The sequence below is a fragment of the Anomaloglossus baeobatrachus genome, chromosome 5 (genome assembly GCF_048569485.1).
Source record: "Anomaloglossus baeobatrachus isolate aAnoBae1 chromosome 5, aAnoBae1.hap1, whole genome shotgun sequence".
NCBI classification, from domain to species: domain Eukaryota; kingdom Metazoa; phylum Chordata; class Amphibia; order Anura; family Aromobatidae; genus Anomaloglossus; species Anomaloglossus baeobatrachus.
The window spans coordinates 366,694,846-366,715,113 of NC_134357.1; the positions used below are offsets into that span (position 1 = coordinate 366,694,846).

General features: G+C 41.9%; 1 protein-coding gene across 2 annotated transcripts in view; it reads left to right on the plus strand.

Annotated features, from left to right (window-relative positions):
* Positions 1-20,268, plus strand: part of CCDC200 (coiled-coil domain containing 200) — a 50,891-nt gene that overhangs the window by 21,559 nt on the left and 9,064 nt on the right. Inside the window, exons 1-4 of one of the 2 annotated variants that reach the window (XM_075347598.1) lie at positions 4,142-4,218; positions 4,366-4,453; positions 18,940-19,018; positions 19,111-19,208. In XM_075347598.1, coding sequence (XP_075203713.1) covers positions 4,379-4,453; positions 18,940-19,018; positions 19,111-19,208 — 252 coding nt within the window. In that variant the 5' untranslated portion in view covers positions 4,142-4,218; positions 4,366-4,378. Of the gene's footprint in view, positions 1-4,141; positions 4,219-4,365; positions 4,454-18,939; positions 19,019-19,110; positions 19,209-20,268 lie in introns of those variants that run through there. The other variant, XM_075347597.1, reaches the window with a different exon arrangement.

A 20,268-nucleotide genomic window follows, 5' to 3' on the forward strand; every position in this document is an offset into this window, starting at 1 on the left:
CCCTAGCTTGTGTGTGTCCTCTCATGCAGTTAAAAAACTTACCGTGTATGGGAAGCTGAGACCCAGGCTATTTATGCGTATGATATGGATTGGCAATTGGTGTGGTTGGGGAGGGTTCACAAACGAAAAACTACTAACAATAAGGAATAACGTTTGGAACACCATTCTAAGTCTGAACTGGGTGCAAAAACCTAAAAAAACATCACTATGGGGAGATAAGGTATGCACACCAGTGACTATGTAAGGGGAATACATGAAATAGCAGAAACTGCTGTGTGAACACTGACTTGAAAAATCCAATAGCCATATGTAAGAGTGAAAATGTGAAAAATGGAATCTGCATTACTGCCATGAACATATGAATCAAGAGAAATTTAGCTACTGAATTGATCAATGCAATAGAGCCCCAACACTACGCCAAAGTATTTCTCTACGTTGGGGTCCCTAGCTTGTGTGTGTCCTCTCATGCAGTTAAAAAACTTACCGTGTATGGGAAGCTGAGACCCAGGCTATTTATGCGTATGATATGGATTGGCAATAGGTGTGGTTGGGGAGGGTTCACAAACGAAAAACTACTAACAATAAGGAATAACGTTTGGAACACCATTCTAAGTCTGAACTGGGTGCAAAAACCTAAAAAAAGTGATGTTTTTTTAGGTTTTTGCACCCAGTTCAGACTTAGAATGGTGTTCCAAACGTTTGTGAACCCTCCCCAACCACACCTATTGCCAATCCATATCATACGCATAAATAGCCTGGGTCTCAGCTTCCCATATACGGTAAGTTTTTTAACTGCATGAGAGGACACACACAAGCTAGGGACCCCAACGTAGAGAAATACTTTGGCGTAGTGTTGGGGCTCTATTGCATTGATCAATTCAGTAGCTAAATTTCTCTTGATTCATATGTTCATGGCAGTAATGCAGATTCCATTTTTCACATTTTCACTCTTACATATGGCTATTGGATTTTTCAAGTCAGTGTTCACACAGCAGTTTCTGCTATTTCATGTATTCCCCTTACATAGTCACTGGTGTGCATACCTTATCTCCCCATAGTGATGTTTTTTTAGGTTTTTGCACCCAGTTCAGACTTAGAATGGTGTTCCAAACGTTATTCCTTATTATTGTGAACTATCAGCTGATCACTCACAGTAGCCGGCCGCCGGGTGATCAGCCGATCACTCACAGTAGCCGGCCGCCGGTTGATCAGCCGATCACTCACAGTAGCCGGCCGCCGGGTGATCAGCCGATCACTCACAGTAGCCGGCCGCCGGGTGATCAGCTGATCACTCACAGAAGCCGGCCGCCGGGTGATCAGCTGATCGTTCGGTCGCCGACAATGTGTGCGGGGGGCGAGAGCTGGGGGCGGAGTGCGAAGTGGGTGGAGCCGAGCGGGGCCATGGCTGAGGACGTCAGTGCCGCGAGGACTGCATCGCTGAGGGACAGGTGAGTGTGTGTGTGCGCGCGCGATTGTGTGTATGTGTGTGTGCGCACGATTGTGTGTGTGTGTGTTTGTGTGTATACATACTGAGTGCGGGAGGAGGCGGAGCCCAGCGGGGAAGTGTCAGGCTCCCGGCACACGTAACCAGGGTTCCTTGGTTACCCGATGTGTACCCTGGTTACGGGTGGAGGGAGCCAGAGAGAGCATGCACAGTGAAATCCAAAGGATTCCGCTGCTCAAAAAAAGTTACATGCTGCGTTCCTTCCGCCCGACGCAGCATCAAAATAACGACGCTGCGTCGTCCAGCGGATGCAATGCTGACACTTGCGTTACAGTGCGTCATCCATACAAGTCTATGGAGAATAGTGCAGTGCGTTAACAGACTGCGCTATTCTCCATAGTGACGGACTCCGCTGAATGCAAGTGTGAAAGTACCCTAAGATGTCAGAATGGGCAGATACTTGGCAAATGAGATTTAATGTTGATAAATGTAAAGTAATGCACCTAGGACGGAGTAATCCTATAGCTACTTATACATTAAATGGAAGTAAACTCGGGACTACAGAACAGGAGAAGGAATTGCCGATTCTTATTACAAATAAGCTGAGCAGCAGCACTCAATGTCAAGCAGCAGCTGCTAAAGAAAACAAGATTTTAGGGTGTATAAAAAGAGAGATTAGATCCCGCGATCCCAACGTATTATTACCCCTCTATAAATCACTTGTAAGGCCACATCTGGAATATGGGATCCAGTTTTGGGCTCCACATTTTAAAAAGGACATTCAGAAGTTAGAGACAGTTCAAAGACGGCTAACTAGACTATTACAAGGAATGCAAGGCTTCCCATATGATGACAGGTTGAAAAAGTTAGATATGTTTAGCTTAGAAAAGAGGCGTCTCAGAGGAGATCTCATTTATATGTATAAATACATGTGTGGTCAATATAAAGGACTGGCACATGACTTATTTCTTCCAAAGACAATACTAAGGACCAGGGGGCACTCACTGCGAGTGGAAGAAAAGCGATTCCGACAGCTAAATAGGAAAGGGTTCTTTACAGTTAGAGCAGTCAGACTGTGGAATGCCCTACCACAAGAGGTAGTAATGGCAGATACTATAACATCTTTTAAAAAAGGCCTGGATGATTTCCTCAGTACACAACATTGTTGATTATAAGTGACTTAGGGACAAAATGTAGAACTGGTGGAAGAAGGTTGAACTAGATGGACCTAGGTCTTCTTTCAACCTAAGTAACTATGTAACTATGTAACAGGAAAGTGTACACAATCCCATATCAAACATTTCTTAGATTAATTACCTACGGGGTGGGAAGAAAGGGGTATTTAGAGTTTTTGTTAAGTTTGTGAACTGCCGTACTGCACCACCAATAGGCCATCCGTGACATCCATTTGATTACTCCTTTATACTAGATACATTTCTCGGCTACTGCACTAGGTGGGTGTTCTCTTAGGTAAATTATAGTAATGTAGTGACTACATCTGGCCCTTTTGTGTTGTGCAGCACATGGTCCTGGTCAAAATTTACTAGGTGTATGTGAATCCATTTGAGATCTTTTTTTTTTGTTATTGGAAATGTGTTTATTCACGTTCTTTAGTAAAGAGTTCTTTCTTTTGGCGAGCTTGGTATTGGACCATTTTCCTCGTTCATGGTTTCACTATAATCTGAAGAACCCGCCTCAGTGCACGGTCTACAAGCTGAGAAGAAAAATCAGTGGAACCCATCATGCAGTCTCCTGCTAATTAAATACACCTTGTTCAAATGGGAGGAGTGCTGGTACAAGTAAAACAAAAAAGTGAGGGTCCAGACCATATAATACAGTATAGCTATAGAAAAAGACATAGACCGGACATCCACAAAGCATATGTTGATCTATTGCGGATAAGAAAACATTACAAAATTGAATTTGACATTCTTAGTTTAGCATTCTGATCAGACTAAGGATATGTGCCCACGATCAGGACTCACTGCGTCCTGGATGCAGCAAGTCCTGACCTGCAGGACCGCGAGTCTCCTCTGCAGGAGTACACAGGAGACTGCAGCTGCTACTACCCGCGATCAGGGTTCAGTGCGTGCCGGTCTCTTGCTGTGTTCTCTCTTCTCTCTATGTTCTCTTGGAAAGCCGCACCGCAGGTTAGTGTTTGCTGTGGAAAAAACAAGCATAGTGGGTCCGGGATTTCTAGAACTCCATCCACTATGCTTGTACTGTACAACGCAGCGTTTTGGATGCAGCTGAAGCGCGCTGAATCCAAAACGCTGCAAACACTGATCGTGGGGACGCCGGACGTGCGTCACTAACGACGTGACCCCGGGGATAAAACATTAACGATATTGTAGCGTGTAAAGCCCCCTTAAGTCTCATATTAGCTACATAGGCTGATTTTAATGAATTCCCACCCTTGACAAAAGTACTAGGAGTGAGCCCTGTTCACAAGAACTTACAATCTAATACTCCAGAGTCATCAATATCTGCATTTGTCATATTTTACAGTCACTAGACAGACATTAGAATAAATATTTTATTTGCTTTAGGAAAAGTTAGTTCCTTTGCGTGTTGGTTTGTATTCCTTTCCAGCAGCACATGCTATCTCCTGGGGAAGCTTACTCATTGTGTCCTGTTGCTTGGACACTGCATTGTGATGTTAATTACAAGGAGATCAGCCTGTGGCAGGGGAGGGTAGGGTGACATTCACCAGTCAGCAAACTCATGTCTATCACACTGTTCTCTAATGAGCTCCTATAGACTCAGCTCTTCAGGTAATTATGCTCACGCCGGTTGTAAGAGTTGAAGATCTGAACATTTTCGGATTTTAGTTTTTGTTTTTTTTTTGTTTTTTTAATTATTACATTAGCTGCTATTTATGCATGATCGTTCTTGATGTAAGGCAGTATCTTCTGTTACAGGACACTAAACACTATGTCAGCTTATCATTGGGAGGCGAGAAGGAGGCAGCATGTTCTGGACAGGAGAAGATCCAATCTTGAGGAAACGGTGAGTGATCTGCTCCAGTAATTGATACAGTTTTATCATTGCATATGAACATAAAGTCACATAAACAGTATACAACCATTGTTACATAGTTATATAGAATGAAAAAAGATACGGGTATATCAAGTTCAGTCTTTCTCCAGCAGTTATAAATGCTGTATCGCTAGATTATTTTTAACCCAAAATGCCATTTGTTATGAGAAAAGCTTCCACCTATTTTTTAAAGCTGTTGTGGTGTCTGGCATTACTACCTCTTGTGGTAGGGCATTCCACAGCCTGACTGCTGTAACGTTAAAGAATATTTTCCTATTTAGCTGCTGGAATGCCTTTTCCTCCACACGTAAGGAATGCCCCTTGGTCCTTTGTAAGGTATTTGGAAGGAATAATGGTGCTTTCACATTGAATTGTTCCCTATATTGAGTGGTCAAATTGGGGCTTATGTCCAAACTCCCCACAAAAAGGGATTTGGACATATGTGTTAAAGGGGCCATTGACTATAATGGTGCTTTGAAAACCCAAGAAAAAAATTGTGGTACAATTCCAATTTTATTAAAACATAATTTTTATTGATAATTCATTAAAATATAGCAAGGAGTCCTCAGGGGGTTAACAGAGCTGTATGCGAATTAGTTTACATTAATGCAGTCAATATTCAGTGCAATCAGTGCAGAGTGGTATAAAAGATCATGCAAAAAAATTGTACACAGTGTATACACAGTTCAACAAGTATATAAGCATTAATCGATTAATTAGACGTATCTTCTTCATACGTCCCCTGAAGAAGAGGTGAAATGCGCGTAGGGATTGGCGGGGTGTCCGGAGCTGGTTGCAAGATTGGTTAGTACTGTACCACATTAACTATAATAACTGTGACTGAGCCTCGCTCACAGCAAATAATTAGATGTACGTTACGGGCTGTGAATATAGGGCTCTTTCCTGGGTACTAAAATGTACTTAGTGTAGAATTGGTGGTCAAGCACCTGAATACATGGGCAGAAGTGAACTAGGTCATGCATGTTTTAATTAGTAGTCAACGGTCATACAAAAGACCAATTCATTATAAATGACAAGAATCACTACTTTTTTGCAAAAATATAACAAATATTTATTGGGTATAATAAATAGCAAAAAAGTGACATAAGACAGTGAAGAACAACATTACACAAGGATCAGGCTCAACAAGGAGATGTCACTGACACACAAAAACCAGGAGTCCACCACTCATCAGGGGAGCAGTATCACAAAAATAGTGAGTGGGGCATGGTCTAATAAGCCTCCGGACAGTAGATTCACAATAACCCTAATGTCCCAGAATGTGCACACCTATTATAGTAGGCACCAAAGGGGACAACATAAATAAGGAATCCGATGCCCGGAGGGTCAGACCATGTACCACATGTTAATCATAACACAGGCGAGTACCGATCAGAATATATGAAATTTACATTAAGTAGTCCCTGTACTGCACTCACCCATAATGATGGAAGTGGAACCCGAGTAAAACGTGCCCCGACGCGCACGTTTCGATGTCTTCTTCGGGGGGCCGTGGTGTACTGCCGCATAGTGTAACTGCGTTTAAATAGACCGCTTCCTTGCCTGGCCGGGCAGCGATTGGTCGCGTGCGGGGTGGGACTCCGGCAGTGGGCCGCGTCATAGGGCATTCCCGGAACTGACGCGGGCACTTCCTGTGTCGTCACACAGAGCGCACGCGTCACTCCGTACGGAAGCCGGCTGACGCGAACATGCCCGGAGTCACAGCGCGCACGCGCTCCACAGCCGCGGCCATTAGAAGAGTGGGCAAGAAAGAGGGCAAAATAGAAGTGGAGAAAGAATATATATACATTCATACAGCCCAATATTTGGAAATGAGAGAACTGTATGTAAGGGAACCGTCCCATTTTACATTACCCCAAACAAAGCATAAGCACAAAGAGCAGATCATGACGTCCACTGATAGTAACGGTTACAGTTATAAACCTGCACAGAGACAGATATAAACTCAGTGAGAACCGGTGTGTATAATAATAATCAGTGGTCGAAAGAAGACATAGAGATCGTTTAGAATATCCATGCAGATGTCCAATGGGTAACTACCCTGATTAATTAAGTGCGACCATATACTCTGCATGATGATATGGATAAACTCCAAGTGCATATATCCATTCTATGCAACAATATATATGGGAACATGCACAATTCCCTCTTCAATGCCCTTTTCCTTTTTGCCATCTTCGTCTCCCTCATTTCAATCTTCACACCATAAATTAGTTGGAGACAAGATGTATCATCAGCCTATGACATGGGTCCATAGATGTAAATATATTCGATGCAGCCAAAAGTATCTCTTATGATAGTAGATGTACCAATATTTCATTGGCAGATAATTATGAGACGGTAGAAGTTCAAAACGCAGCAAATAGAGCCTGTAGAAAGGGACAGACCAAAACAATAGACAAAACACCAACATTAGTAAAAAAGGGTTTTAAAACCAGGACACTGAGGCAAGTGACTAAAACATCACAAATTACATGAATCAGACAGAGCTGAGTCGGGTGGAAAACACAAACGGCGGAGCAAGACCTCATAGAAAGGGAACGAAGGACAACTTCTCATTGAGTCCCCCAGGTGTCATGGTGCCTAAAATGACAATCCATCTGCATTCAAGACGCGACAATGCCTGCTGGTAATTGCCGCCCCTTGAACCAAGATGTAACTTGTCAATAGCCTTCACTCTAAAAGATGCAGGATTGCAGTCATGATGCATCTTATAATGTCGAGGGATGGTACGGAGAGAGCTCAAATCCTCAACATCCCTTGCCGCTATAATGTCTCTGACATGTTCGCGTGTACGCACACGAAATTGTCGAGTTGTCAAACCGACATACAGCAGATTACATCCGCATTTTGCCAGGTAGATTATATGATCTGTGTTGCAAGAGATGTAATGTCTGATTGTGAACTCTCTTGTCCCATCCACTGATGAAAACGAGGAGGCCCTATCAATGTTCTTACAAGCAACACACGAACCACAGGGAAAACAACCCCATCTTGGTTTCCCAATGTTAAAAGGAAGGACATCTCGATGCACATAGTGGCTGTGCACCAAGATGTCTCGCAAATTCTTACCCCTCCTTGCCGTCATGAGGGGATGATCAGAGAGAGCCCTCGCCAATGAAGGTTCCGTTTTTAGAACAGGCCAATGTTTGTCAAGAATGCGTCTTATCTCACCCCACTGGTTATTAAAAGTGGATATGAACCGTATTGGTCCAGTACCAGGCTCCGTTTTATTGGGTACAGATAAAAGTTGGTGTCTGGAAGTGGCTCTGGCCCTGGAGTGAGCTCGTTTTATACTCCGTGCACTGTATCCTCTATTCCTGAACCGCTGGGACAGATCCCCGGCCTGTGTATCAAAGGACTGATTGGAAGAGCATATCCTCCTAATCCTTAAAAACTGTCCCACAGGGATTGCCCTGATGGTTGAGGGAAGGTGGGAGGATGATGCATGTAGCAGACTGTTCACTGACGTCTCCTTCCGGAAAACGTCTGTCAGGTTGAATAAAGATGTTAATATCCAAAAAGTCCATGGTCTCCGAATCACTCCTGAAGGTCATCCTGACATTGCGATCATTGGAATTTAAAACAGAAATAAAAGATGATAATTCAAGGTCGGTTCCCCCCCAGATAATGAGCACGTCATCGATGTATCTTAACCAGCACTGCAAATGGGAAGCGGCGCAGGCGCCGTCGCCGAAAATCTCCCTCTCCCAAAAGCCGAGAAAGAGATTTGCGTACGACGGCGCGCACGCCGCGCCCATTGCAGTGCCACGCTTCTGGAGGAAGAACCGATCCTTGAAAAGAAAAAAATTCCGTGTCAGGATGAACTCCAGGAGTTCGAGGACCAAATCCTGCATAGATGTCTCCCAGCGGCTCATTCATAGAAAGAACTTGGCCGCCAGCAGCCCATCCTTATGCTGGATACAGGAATAGAGGGACTCCACATCTGCTGCCACCAAGATAGAGCCATGGTCCAGATACAATCCGTCAATCCGCCTCAGGACGTCTGACGTATCTCTGACATAGGAGGGGAGCGTTTCAACCAATGGATGCAGATAGTATTCTATAAATTTACAAATTGGGTCGCATAGCCCTCCTATGCCAGAGACAATGGGACGCCCTGGGGGACAACGGGGGTTCTTATGTATCTTGGGCAGCAGATAAAAAGTTGGAGTAACTGGAAATTTGATATGGAGACCCTCATAAACTTTCTTAGTAATGATTCCCCGGGACAGAGCCATGTCCAGAACACCAACCAATTCAGCCATAAATTCACCAGTGGGGTTGTAAGACAATGGGGTATATGCCTCCTGATCTCTCAGCTGTTTAAAGGCTTCACGCTCGTACATCTGGACTGGCCAGATGACCACGTTCCCGCCTTTGTCCGCAGGTTTGATTACAATCCCCTCCATAGATCTCAATTCGCTCAAGGCGTTTCTCTGTTTTATGGAGAGGTTGTGATGGTGGCTTGATCTATCAAGTTTTTTCAAATCTTCCATCACTAGTTTGTTAAAAATCTCTACCTGCGGGCAAAGGGCAATAGGAGGGAACGTGGTTGATTTAGGATACACCTTAGGTGGAAATTTACCTGTGGGGGTACCCATAGACTCCTCCTCCAATTCCTCCAAAGTGGCAATTGCCTCCAATTCTCTAGATGTAAACTGTTGGGAATCAGCATTGCCTCGAGAGTGCAGCTTGTGGAGAACTAGCTTCCTCGAAAATAAGTGAAGATCTTTGATCACTGTGAAAGAATCAACATTAGAATCGGGAGAGAAAGTAAGCCCCAACTTAAGAACCTCCACCTGATCTTTACTCAAAGAAATATTAGATAAATTGATCACCTGAAGATCGTTTTTACTTTTCTTATCAAGTTATTGTGGAGGGGTCAATTTCCGTTTCTGATTGGGGCCTCTTCCCCCCCGATTTTCCGTTCTTATTGGTAAGTGGAATCTTTCAAGGAATTTATTAGCCTTGTTTCCCACAGGCTGCATATCTTCTGTTGAGGAAATTGAAGAAAAAGAGCCGGAACGAGAGCGTGTGCCTTGTTTCTTGGATGGACGATTATGTCTCCACCTGTATACATAACCATTGCTATAATCAGATGCATCTCTCTGATACTTTTTCGTCTTGACTTCAATTATCTCTTTTTCCCACTTGGCGAAATCTCTCTCCAAATCCTCATTCAACGAGGAGAGTCCCTCACTAGATAGCGCCAGAGTGAGTTTCTCATAAATTAGATTAATCTCAGTCTCCAGTTTACTAAGAGTATTCATATTATGCTCAATCAGCAAATTCATGTATGTCACAGAGCATACATTAGAGGCTGCTTCCCATCTTTCTTTAAAGGTTGCCTCCTCAACCTCAAAGGAGGGGCAAAGTTGAATACGCAATCCCCGAGGGATCAAACCTTTCTCCACATAGCGCTCCATAAAGGTCTTGTTCCACCAGACCCTCGTCTTTTGATTCAATAGAGATTTTAATTTGCTCGTCACTGAAATAGTTGCCTCAGTGTCTGAATTAAAACCAGCGACAGCACTCTCCTTGAAACCCTGATCAATTTTTTGGAGCCATGCAAGTTCACGTGCCCCTAAGTCCATCTGCCCACTAGAAGCTGCTGTGAAAGACACAGAGAAGAGACATATATTAGGAGATGAGGGCAAGATGTGACATAAAATATTGCATCGAATGCAGACTACACCCTAATAATCAATATAGGGATAAGAGGACCAAGGGAATAGTAGTCAACGGTCATACAAAAGACCAATTCATTATAAATGACAAGAATCACGCAGGGACAGGGACTACTTAATGTAAATTTCATATATTCTGATCGGTACTCGCCTGTGTTATGATTAACATGTGGTACATGGTCTGACCCTCCGGGCATCGGATTCCTTATTTATGTTGTCCCCTTTGGTGCCTACTATAATAGGTGTGCACATTATGGGACATTAGGGTTATTGTGAATCTACTGTCCGGAGGCTTATTAGACCATGCCCCACTCACTATTTTTGTGATACTGCTCCCCTGATGAGTGGTGGACTCCTGGTTTTTGTGTGTCAGTGACATCTCCTTGTTGAGCCTGATCCTTGTGTAATGTTGTTCTTCACTGTCTTATGTCACTTTTTTGCTATTTATTATACCCAATAAATATTTGTTATATTTTTGCAAAAAAGTAGTGATTCTTGTCATTTATAATGAATTGGTCTTTTGTATGACCGTTGACTACTATTCCCTTGGTCCTCTTATCCCTATATTGATTATTAGGGTGTAGTCTGCATTCGATGCAATATTTTATGTCACATCTTGCCCTCATCTCCTAATATATGTTTTAATTAGTGTATATAGCTATTTAGCGTACTGTAACTGATTAATGCTTATATACTTGTTGAACTGTGTATACACTGTGTACAATTTTTTTGCATGACCTTTTATATCACTCTGCACTGATTGCACTGAATATTGACTGCATTAATGTGAACTAATTTGCATACAGCTCTGTTAACCCCCTGAGGACTCCTTGCTATATTTTAATGAATTATCAATAAAAATTATGTTTTAATAAAATTGGAATTGTACCACAATTTTTTTCTCGGGTTTTCACAGTACAGTATTATAGTGGTTTCCTGTTATTCTCAAACAAGGCTGGAGAGTGACCTATATTAAATATATAATGATGCTTTGTTGTGTACCATTTTCAGCGAACGTATATGCGTAGTTGAGGCGGACACCCAGATGCAGTCTACTGTGTTCAGATGTCAGCCTCTAGTAGACTTACTCCGTCTGCACCGTTATAGTTAATGACCCTATCAGCGTATGTTCAAATCCTGTTTTTCTGGGGGTTAGGAAGTAAACCGCTATGAGAAAACTGAACGTGGGGAACATTGCAGTTTGAAAGCACCTTAAAGCGGGCTTTACACACAGCGACATCGCTATCGATGTCGTTGGTGAAAGCACCCGTCGCCGTCGGTTGTCCGTCACGAGCAAATCACTGCCCATGGCGCACAACATCGCTTACACCTGTCACACTATACTTACCTGCCTAGCGACGTCGCTCCTTTCTAAGAGGGCGGTTCGTTCGGCGTCACCGCGGTGTCACTAAGCGGCCGCCCAATAGAAGCGGAGGGGCGGAGATGAGCGGGCCGTTTATCCCGCCCACCTCCTTGCTTCCTCATTGCAGGCGGCCGCAGGTACAGTGATGTTCCTCATTCCTGCGGTGTCACACGTAGCAATGTGTGCTGCCGCAGGAACGACGAACAACCTGTTTCCTGCAACGATAATCGGGATTAGAACGACCGGACAACGATCAACAATTAGGTGAATAATTTTGATCGTTAACGGTCGATCGTGCATTTCACACGCAATGACGTCGCTAATGAGGCCGGATGTGTGTCACCAATTCCGTGACCCCAACAACATCTCGTTAGCGATGTTGTTGCACGTAAAGCCCGCTTAAGGCTATGTTTACACAGTGCATCTTTGCTAACCACAAAGATGCAGTGTTTTTGGCTGCAAAAAAATGCACAAAAACTGCACTCGCGGCAAAACGAATCAAAAAACGCATGTGTTTTTGCCACATTTTTACCACACTTTGCCCAATGCGTTTTTTAAGTCAAATCTATTGACTGGAAGGGCTAAAAACGCGTTGTAATCAAACTCACCTGGAAAATAATGTTTTGAGGTCATTTTGTCCCCCCACACACCGAACGCTGTGAAAGCAACATCCAAAAAACAATGATGGAATTGTATTTTTTCACCATTTTATTCCACTTGGATTTTTTTCCTGTTTTTCAGTACATAATGTGGTAAAATGAACGATGCCATTAAAAACTACCATTTGTCCTGCAAAAAATTCAAGCTGCCATACGGCTATGTCGACTGAAAGTATAAAAAAAATTATGGCCCTTGGAAGAAGGCAAAGAAAAAAAGAAAACTGCAAAAATGAAAAATTCCCTTGCCATTAAAGGGCTAAATGTGAATGAGCTGCAGTAGCGATGTATGGACCCTCATTGTGCTGGTAGAGAGCCCCTTGGCATGAGGAAATATAACGCATAGCTCACTGGAGTGTACTTTCCTGAGCCTATTATATCCTACACTAGTAAATGCTGGGGGATGCCATATACAAGTGCATCTCAATAAATTAGAATATCCTCAAAAAGTTAACTTATTTCAGTAATTCAATACAAACTGGGAAACGCATATATTATATAGAGTCATTACACACAGTGGGATCTATTTCAAGTGTTTATTTCTTTGAATGTTGATGATTATGGCTTACAGCCAATGAAAACCCAAAAGTCAGTATCTCAGCAAATTAGAATATTATATAAGACCAACTGAAAAAATGAGTTTAAAAACTCAGAAATGTTGGCCTACGTTAAAGTCTGTACTGTAAATGCACTCAATACTTGGTCGGGGCTCCTTTTCCATGAATTACTGCATCAATGCGTCGTGGCATGAAGGCGATCAGCCAATGGCACTGCTGAGGAGTTATGGAAGCCCAGGTTGCTTTGATAGCAGCCTTCAGCTCGTCTGCATTGTTGGGTCTGGTGTCTCTCATTTTCCTCTTGACAATATACCATAGATTCTTTATGGGGTTTAGGTCATGTGAGTTTGCTGCCAATCAAGCACAGTAATACTGTGGTTATTAAACCAGGTATTGGTACTTTTGGCAGTGTGAACAGGTGCCAATTCCTGCTGGAAAATGAAATTTCCATCTTCAAAAAGCTTGTCGGCAGAGGGAAGCATAAAGTGCTCTAAAATTTCCTGGTAGATGGCTGCATTGACTTTGGTCTTGATAAAACACAGTGGAGCTACACCAGCAGATGACATGGCTCCCCAAACCATCACTGATTGTGGAAACTTCACTCTAGACCTCAAGCAGCTTGGATTGTGGCCTCTCCACTCTTTCTCCAGAATCTGGGACCTTGATTTTCAAATAAAATGCAAAACTTACTTTCATCTGAAAACAACACCTTGGACGACTGAGCAACAGTCCAGTTCTTTTTCTCGTTGTATGTAGAATAGAAAAAAACTTTCAGCTCACCCGAATTAACCATCTTTTGGCGTATATCATAAAACTTTTGTATCTTTATAACTTTTAAATCGGTGCTGGGTCCCTCCTCCTACGTCCTTTGTCTTTTTCTCATTGGCCCAGGTAAGATGCTTCTGGCGTTATCTATTGGTCATGAGTAGCTTGACACAAGGAATGTGACAGTTGTAGCCCATGTACTGGATATGTTTTTGTGTGGTTGCTCTTGAAGCACTGACTCCAGCAGCAGGGCACTCTTTGTGAATCTCTACAAATTTTTGAATGGCGTTTTTCCTTAAGAATTCTATCAAGGCTGCGGTTATGCCGGTTGCTTGTGCACCTTTTTCTGCCCCACTTTTTCCTTCCACTCAAATTTCTATTAATATGATTGGATACAGCACTATATGAACAGACAGCTTCTTTTGTGGCATACTCTCCTTGTGTAGTGTGTCATTGACTGCCTTCTGGACATCTGTCAAGTCAGCAGTCTTCCCCATGATTGTGTAGCCTACAGAACCAGACTAAGGGACCATTTTAAACACTTAGGAAGCCTTCGCAGGTGTTTTGTGGTACTTATTCCAATTTTCTGAGATAATGACTTTTGGGTTTTCATTGGCTGCACGCCATAACCATCAACATTAACAGAAATACACACTTGAAATAGATCACTCTGTGTGTAATGACTCTATATAATATATGCGTTTCCCATTTTGTATTGAATTACTGAAATAAATTAACTTTTTGAAGATATTCTAATCTATTGAAATACACTTGTATACCACAGTATATGGTACACTACTGTACATGTACAACTACATGAACTCTACATCATACCACAACACATTCAGAATTTGTAGAAACACCAGTGAAATATACATAAAGATGGCACTTCTTGTAGCTGATTTACCCTGGCTGTTCTCGGTATCAATGACAATTGTTGGTGTAAGATGATTCATGCCAAAATAAGTGCAGGAATTATGTTACAGTTACATGAAAAGAAATTACAAGCCGTGCTACTTACAGTCATTGTTCCAATATAGCACCTAGCCTCCACAGCAAACAATCCACTATGACATACAATACAGGAGCAATATCATTTTCCAAGAGCTGTGATAGGCTGTGTGAATAAGAACAATACTCATAATTCATCGACACTGGAAATATCCTTGGTACATTTAAAAGTAATTCATGCAGAATAGATTCTTAGCACCAGAAGGAAAAACAACATTTCCCATATTATAAAGGGAATCTGTTAAGTAATACATATAAATTCACTGGCCTGGCTAGAGAAAAGGGGCCCCTATATTAAAGATCAACCCCTGTGATGAAGGGGTTCACCAGGCCAAATATAATAATTCTGACCAGTGTCACTTTATAAGGTAATAACTCTGGAACAACAATATTTTTGGGGGGTGTTTTTTGTGAAAATATCAGAAATTTGGTGGAAATGTTGAAAATTTAGCAATTTTCAAACTTTGAATTTTTATGCTCTTATGCCAAAGTAAGTTATATCACACAAAATAGTTAATAAATAACATTTACTACATGCTTACTTTACATCAATAACATGTTTTAAGCAAATCTTTTTAGAAGGGTTAAAGTTTATCAGCAATTTCTATTTTTTTTCCAATAAATTTTACAAAATCATTCTTTCACTGACCACAACACATTTGAAGTGGCTTTGAGGAGCCTCTGTAAAAGAAAAATACCCAAAAGTGACACCATTCTAAAAATTGAACTTCCTATAAGTGCTTAAAGCCACATTCAAAAACTTTATTGACCCGTCAAGTGCTTTACAGGAACTAAAGCAATGTGGAAGGGAAAAAAATGAAAATTTTGCGTTTTTCCACAAAAATGTTACTTTAGCCTCAAATTTTGCATTTTCACAAAGCAAACAAGAGAAAATGAACCATACAATTAGTTGTGCAATTTCTCCTGAGTACACAGATACCTCATATGTGGTGGAAAACTACTGTTTAGGCGTTCCGCAAGGCTTGGAAGGGAACGAGCGCCATTCGACTTTTAGAACACAAAATTGCCTGGAACGGATAGCGGATGCCATGTCGCGTTTGCAACGCCCCTGATGTACCTAAACCATAAAAAAACAAAACAAAAGCGACTCTATTTGGAAACTAGACACCTCAAGAAATGTAACTAAATGTGTAGTGAGCACCTGGAACCCCCAGGTATTTCACAAAATTTGATAACATTGATCCACAAAAATTAAAAAGATCATATTTTTCAAACCAAAATGTTGTTTTAGCCCCATATTTTGTATTTTCACAAGGGTAAAAGCAGAAATGCACTATACAATGTGTTGTAAAATTTCTCCAGAGTACACCAATACAACATATATGTTGGAAAACTACAGTTTAGGTACACGGCAGGGCTTGGAAGGGATGGAGTGCTACGTGAATTTTGGAGTGCCATTTTGGCTGAAATAGATTGCGATCGCCATGTCATATTTGAAGAGTCCCTGACGTTCCAAAGAAGCATAACCCCCACAAGTGAACCCATTCTAGAAACTACACCTCTCAAGGAATTCATCTCAGAGTGTAGTGGGCAATTTTAACCCCTAGGTGATTCACTGAATTGTATAACATTGGAGTGTGAAAAAAAAAATAATTTTTTGCACTTAGTTGTTGCTTTGGCCCCAAAGTTTTAATTTTTAAAAAGGATAATAGGAGAAAATGCACCAAAGATTTTGTTACACAATTTCTCCTGAGTAAGCCAATACCCCATACAAGGTCTAAAACTACTTTTGAGGCACAGTGCAAACTCAGATGGGAAGGAGCGCCATATTGAAGTCCATATTTAGTTGAAATAGTTTGCGAGTGCCATGTCACATTGGCAGTGCTCCTGAGGTGCTAGAATAGCAGAAATCCAGCACAAGTTACCCAATTTTTCACAATCCTCAATGAATTCATTTAGCGGTGCAGTAAGGATATTGACACCCCAGGTATGTCACAAAATTTTATAATATTGGGCGGTGAAGAAAAAATAATTGCATTTTTACCACTAAAATGTTATTTTAACCACAGATTTCCAATTTTCACAAGGGGAATAAGTAAATAAAAAAGCCCCATAATGTGTTACCCAATTTCTCCAGAAAGTTGCAATACCCCACATGCAACAATTCAGAACTGTTTGGCTGAAGAACATGGCTTGGGAGGGAAGGAGCACCACTTGATTTTTGGAGCACAGATTTTCCTACAATAGTTTTCAAACTCCATTCACAGAAACTAAGTTCCAGAAAAGCGGAAACCCCCTTGAGTGACCAGATTTTGGAAATTACAGCCCTCTGGGAATTCATCTATGAGTGTAGTGACAATTCTGTCTCTGGAAAACACCCATGGAGTCAAATGCAGTGAAAGTTGCAGAATTAAAAATTGCAAATAAGCCCTTGCAGTGCCCAGAACATTGTACTGCCTGTACATTGTGCCCAGCTCTTGCTTTTGTAAACACACACTCCATACACTACAAGAATGCCAATCATAGACATTAGACATTAACTGTGGTTTAGGTACACTGTGGGGCTCAGAAGGGAGGGAGGATTTGAGCTTTTATGCTTTTTTATTTTTTTTTTTATTTTTCAAAACTTTTTTTTTTAAAACTTCTTTTTTCTTTTTTACTTGTACCTTTAGGGGACTATATGGATCAGCAGTCTGATCGCTCAATCATTTCTCCTGATTAGAGCAGCACCACTCAGATCGGGAGAAATGATCATCTCTCATAACCTCCAGTACTCGGCTGCTGGTTAAAGGACCTGAGTCATGTGAGCTACAAGAATCATCACATGACCCTGTGCTACCATGACAACCACCAGATCCACGTGATCACTCACGTGACTTCCGGTATTGGGTGGTGAGTAAATTTCTACCGCGATCGATGTTAAAATGGCGCTGTCACATCTTGACAGCGCTATTTAAGGGGGTAACAGGTACAGGTGGATAGTGATTCCACTCATACCTGTGAGGCACACATGTCAGCTGTACAAAACAACTGACATGTGCACGGATCCCCACCTACAGCCCGCAGCAGCAGTTGGGGATTAACACTATAAACGTAGGGATGTAATATTACTGCCCGCTGTCATTAAGGGATTAAAGATATGGTGAGGGTTAGACAGACAGGGTAAAAGAAACAGCACAATAGTACAAGGCACTCCAAACTACAGTAAGGAGTAAAGGGGAACGGACAAGTGAGATAAACTGACATGGGTTTAAAGGAAGGGAAAACACACAACTTCCATGCAGTAATTTCTGGCTATGGCTCCTAAATCGACTTCTAGGTCCTCAGCTCACTAGTTCAGTTTTCAGGCTAGGTAACCTCATGACAACAGATCATCGTATTAGAAGAATGTGGTGGAAGTTAAATTAAACATCACATACCAAGCCTAAAGGCCCCGTCACACACAGAGATAAATCTTTGGCAGATCTGTGGTTGCAGTGAAATCATGGACATATTGTTTCATTTCTACACAGCCACAAACCTGACACTGATTGTCCACAATTTCACTGCAACCACAGATCTGCCGCAGATTTATCTTTATGTGTGACAGGGCCTTAAGGTGTTAAACAGTGCCTACACAATCCATCAGAAAACTATTGCACAATAGTGGACTACGAGCCAGATCTTCAGCTACAGGTGTTCCATTAACCTCAAACAACTGCTCTCACAGGTTATCATGGTGCTGAGAAAGACGGCAATGGAGGCTAGAATGGAAGAGAATTCTGAGTTCCACTCTTGTCTTAGATGCAATGATAGCTGAAGATTGGTCTAGAGACCATGATGGGCAGTACCATGAAGAAGTGGGGTGGCATAATGTATCCAAACCTCAAGTGTCTCAGGAGCCATTATTCAACATGACAATGCCTTGCTGCATGTTGCTCGTGCAACTGTGACAACGTTTGTGGCCTAAATGTGTTACTTTGGCCTTGCAGTGTCTCCGGACTTATCTCACATCGTTCATTTTTGGGATGTCATTGGTCGGCAATTACTAAAGGAGCTGTTGGCATTGGATCTTGATGATTTGTGTGCTGAAGTGCATTCGGCATGGCAGACCATTCCCTTAGATAACCATTAATAACCTGTGATTGCATGCCAAAGCATGTAACTGCTTGTACTGTATATCTCCATGTGGTGCTTATACTCTATACTGAGTAAATCAAGATATTTAAAACATTTGTTTTCATCTTTTCATCATTTGCATATCATTAGCATGCCTATCCATTTTGTGATTTCCACAATTCTGCTACTTTTTCTTCTTGGTATTACAAGAAGTGTACACATGCAAAAGGACATTTGCCTTTTATCTCTAGAATTGCCATCAACTAGTATTGTAATCAAATGTTTTATATTAGCTTATATGTGACATTTGACAGACAATAACTATATTTAACAGGTGGAAAATACAGTCCAGCCTCCTTCAAATTCCTCCAAACAAGAGAAAATTACTGTTCAACTGTACACAAGAATTCCAGGTAGGTAAACCATATACCATCCAGTGCAGAATAGTGTCTGGGACCAGCACGATCAGGATTAATAATACAAGAACTATGGATTGTTTTTGCAGCAGAGAAGAAATGTAAGCATTGCTCCCAAGGAACTTACCAACCACGGACAACCTCTGATGATGATGATTACTCAGCAAAGCTGCAAAGCCGATATAATGTGAGTATGATGCCTATAGTTCTAACAATTAGTTTATAATGCTCTGGGACATATGGATAGGGGTGGTCATGTACTTTATATTTCTGCTGGGCTCGATCTGATATGGGCACTAAGTGACCATTGAATGTGACAACAATGTTAATCAGAAGAAGAACCTTTAATGGCCCCTTAGGTTCTGTTTATGTGATCACTAACTGAATACATGCTCAGGATGAATGGATCCTGCAGAAATCTACAGACAGCAGCAACTCATACTGTGTGTGAAATACACTCCTTCTATGGCTCTTGAATGCCAAATTAATAAGATTTGTTTTACGAACGCTCGGGAAATCAATACAGTACACAACCTAGTATGGTGTAAAATAATTCTACTTTATTAGCACTTGTGACCAGGTAAAATAAGGTCACAGACAAAGGACAAGATCCCTCTGAACTATGCAATAGGAACAATAGGGGCGTGAATAGAAATATGAAACTTCCCCACCCATCAGTGGAACTAAAGACCACCCATCAGTGTCACTTGATCACTATGACATCATAAGCTAATAGACAAGGTGGAAACCACAAGATTCTGTTCTCTCACATACACAAAATAAATGGGAAATAAGATTCTCAGAGGTTGGTTATCTAAGGCTACTTTCACACATCAGTTTTTGCCAATAGGCACACTCCGGTTTGTGACTGATGCAATGGATCTGTCGCAGATTGTGGTACAACTGATGAGTTGGATCCGTTAAAAAAACGGATCCGTTGTAGCAGTTTGTACCAAGAATCCAGCTGCTGTGGCCGCGGGTACCTGAGTGACGTCACCGCTGACAGAGCGATTCACATCAGTTGCTCTACCGCTCTACGGCGGTGCTCTACGGACGCTCCTGTCAGCTTCCGACTTAAAAGTTATGTTTTAGTCCCTGCTATTATTATTGATTACGGCAGACATCTCATTTGGGTGCTGCCCTTGTCAAGGCGGAAGTCCATCCACGGGGCATGACAGGGGTTATTTACCACACTTGTCTACCCTATTCTTCCAGCCTGTGACCTCTCATTCTGGGACCAGTGTGCA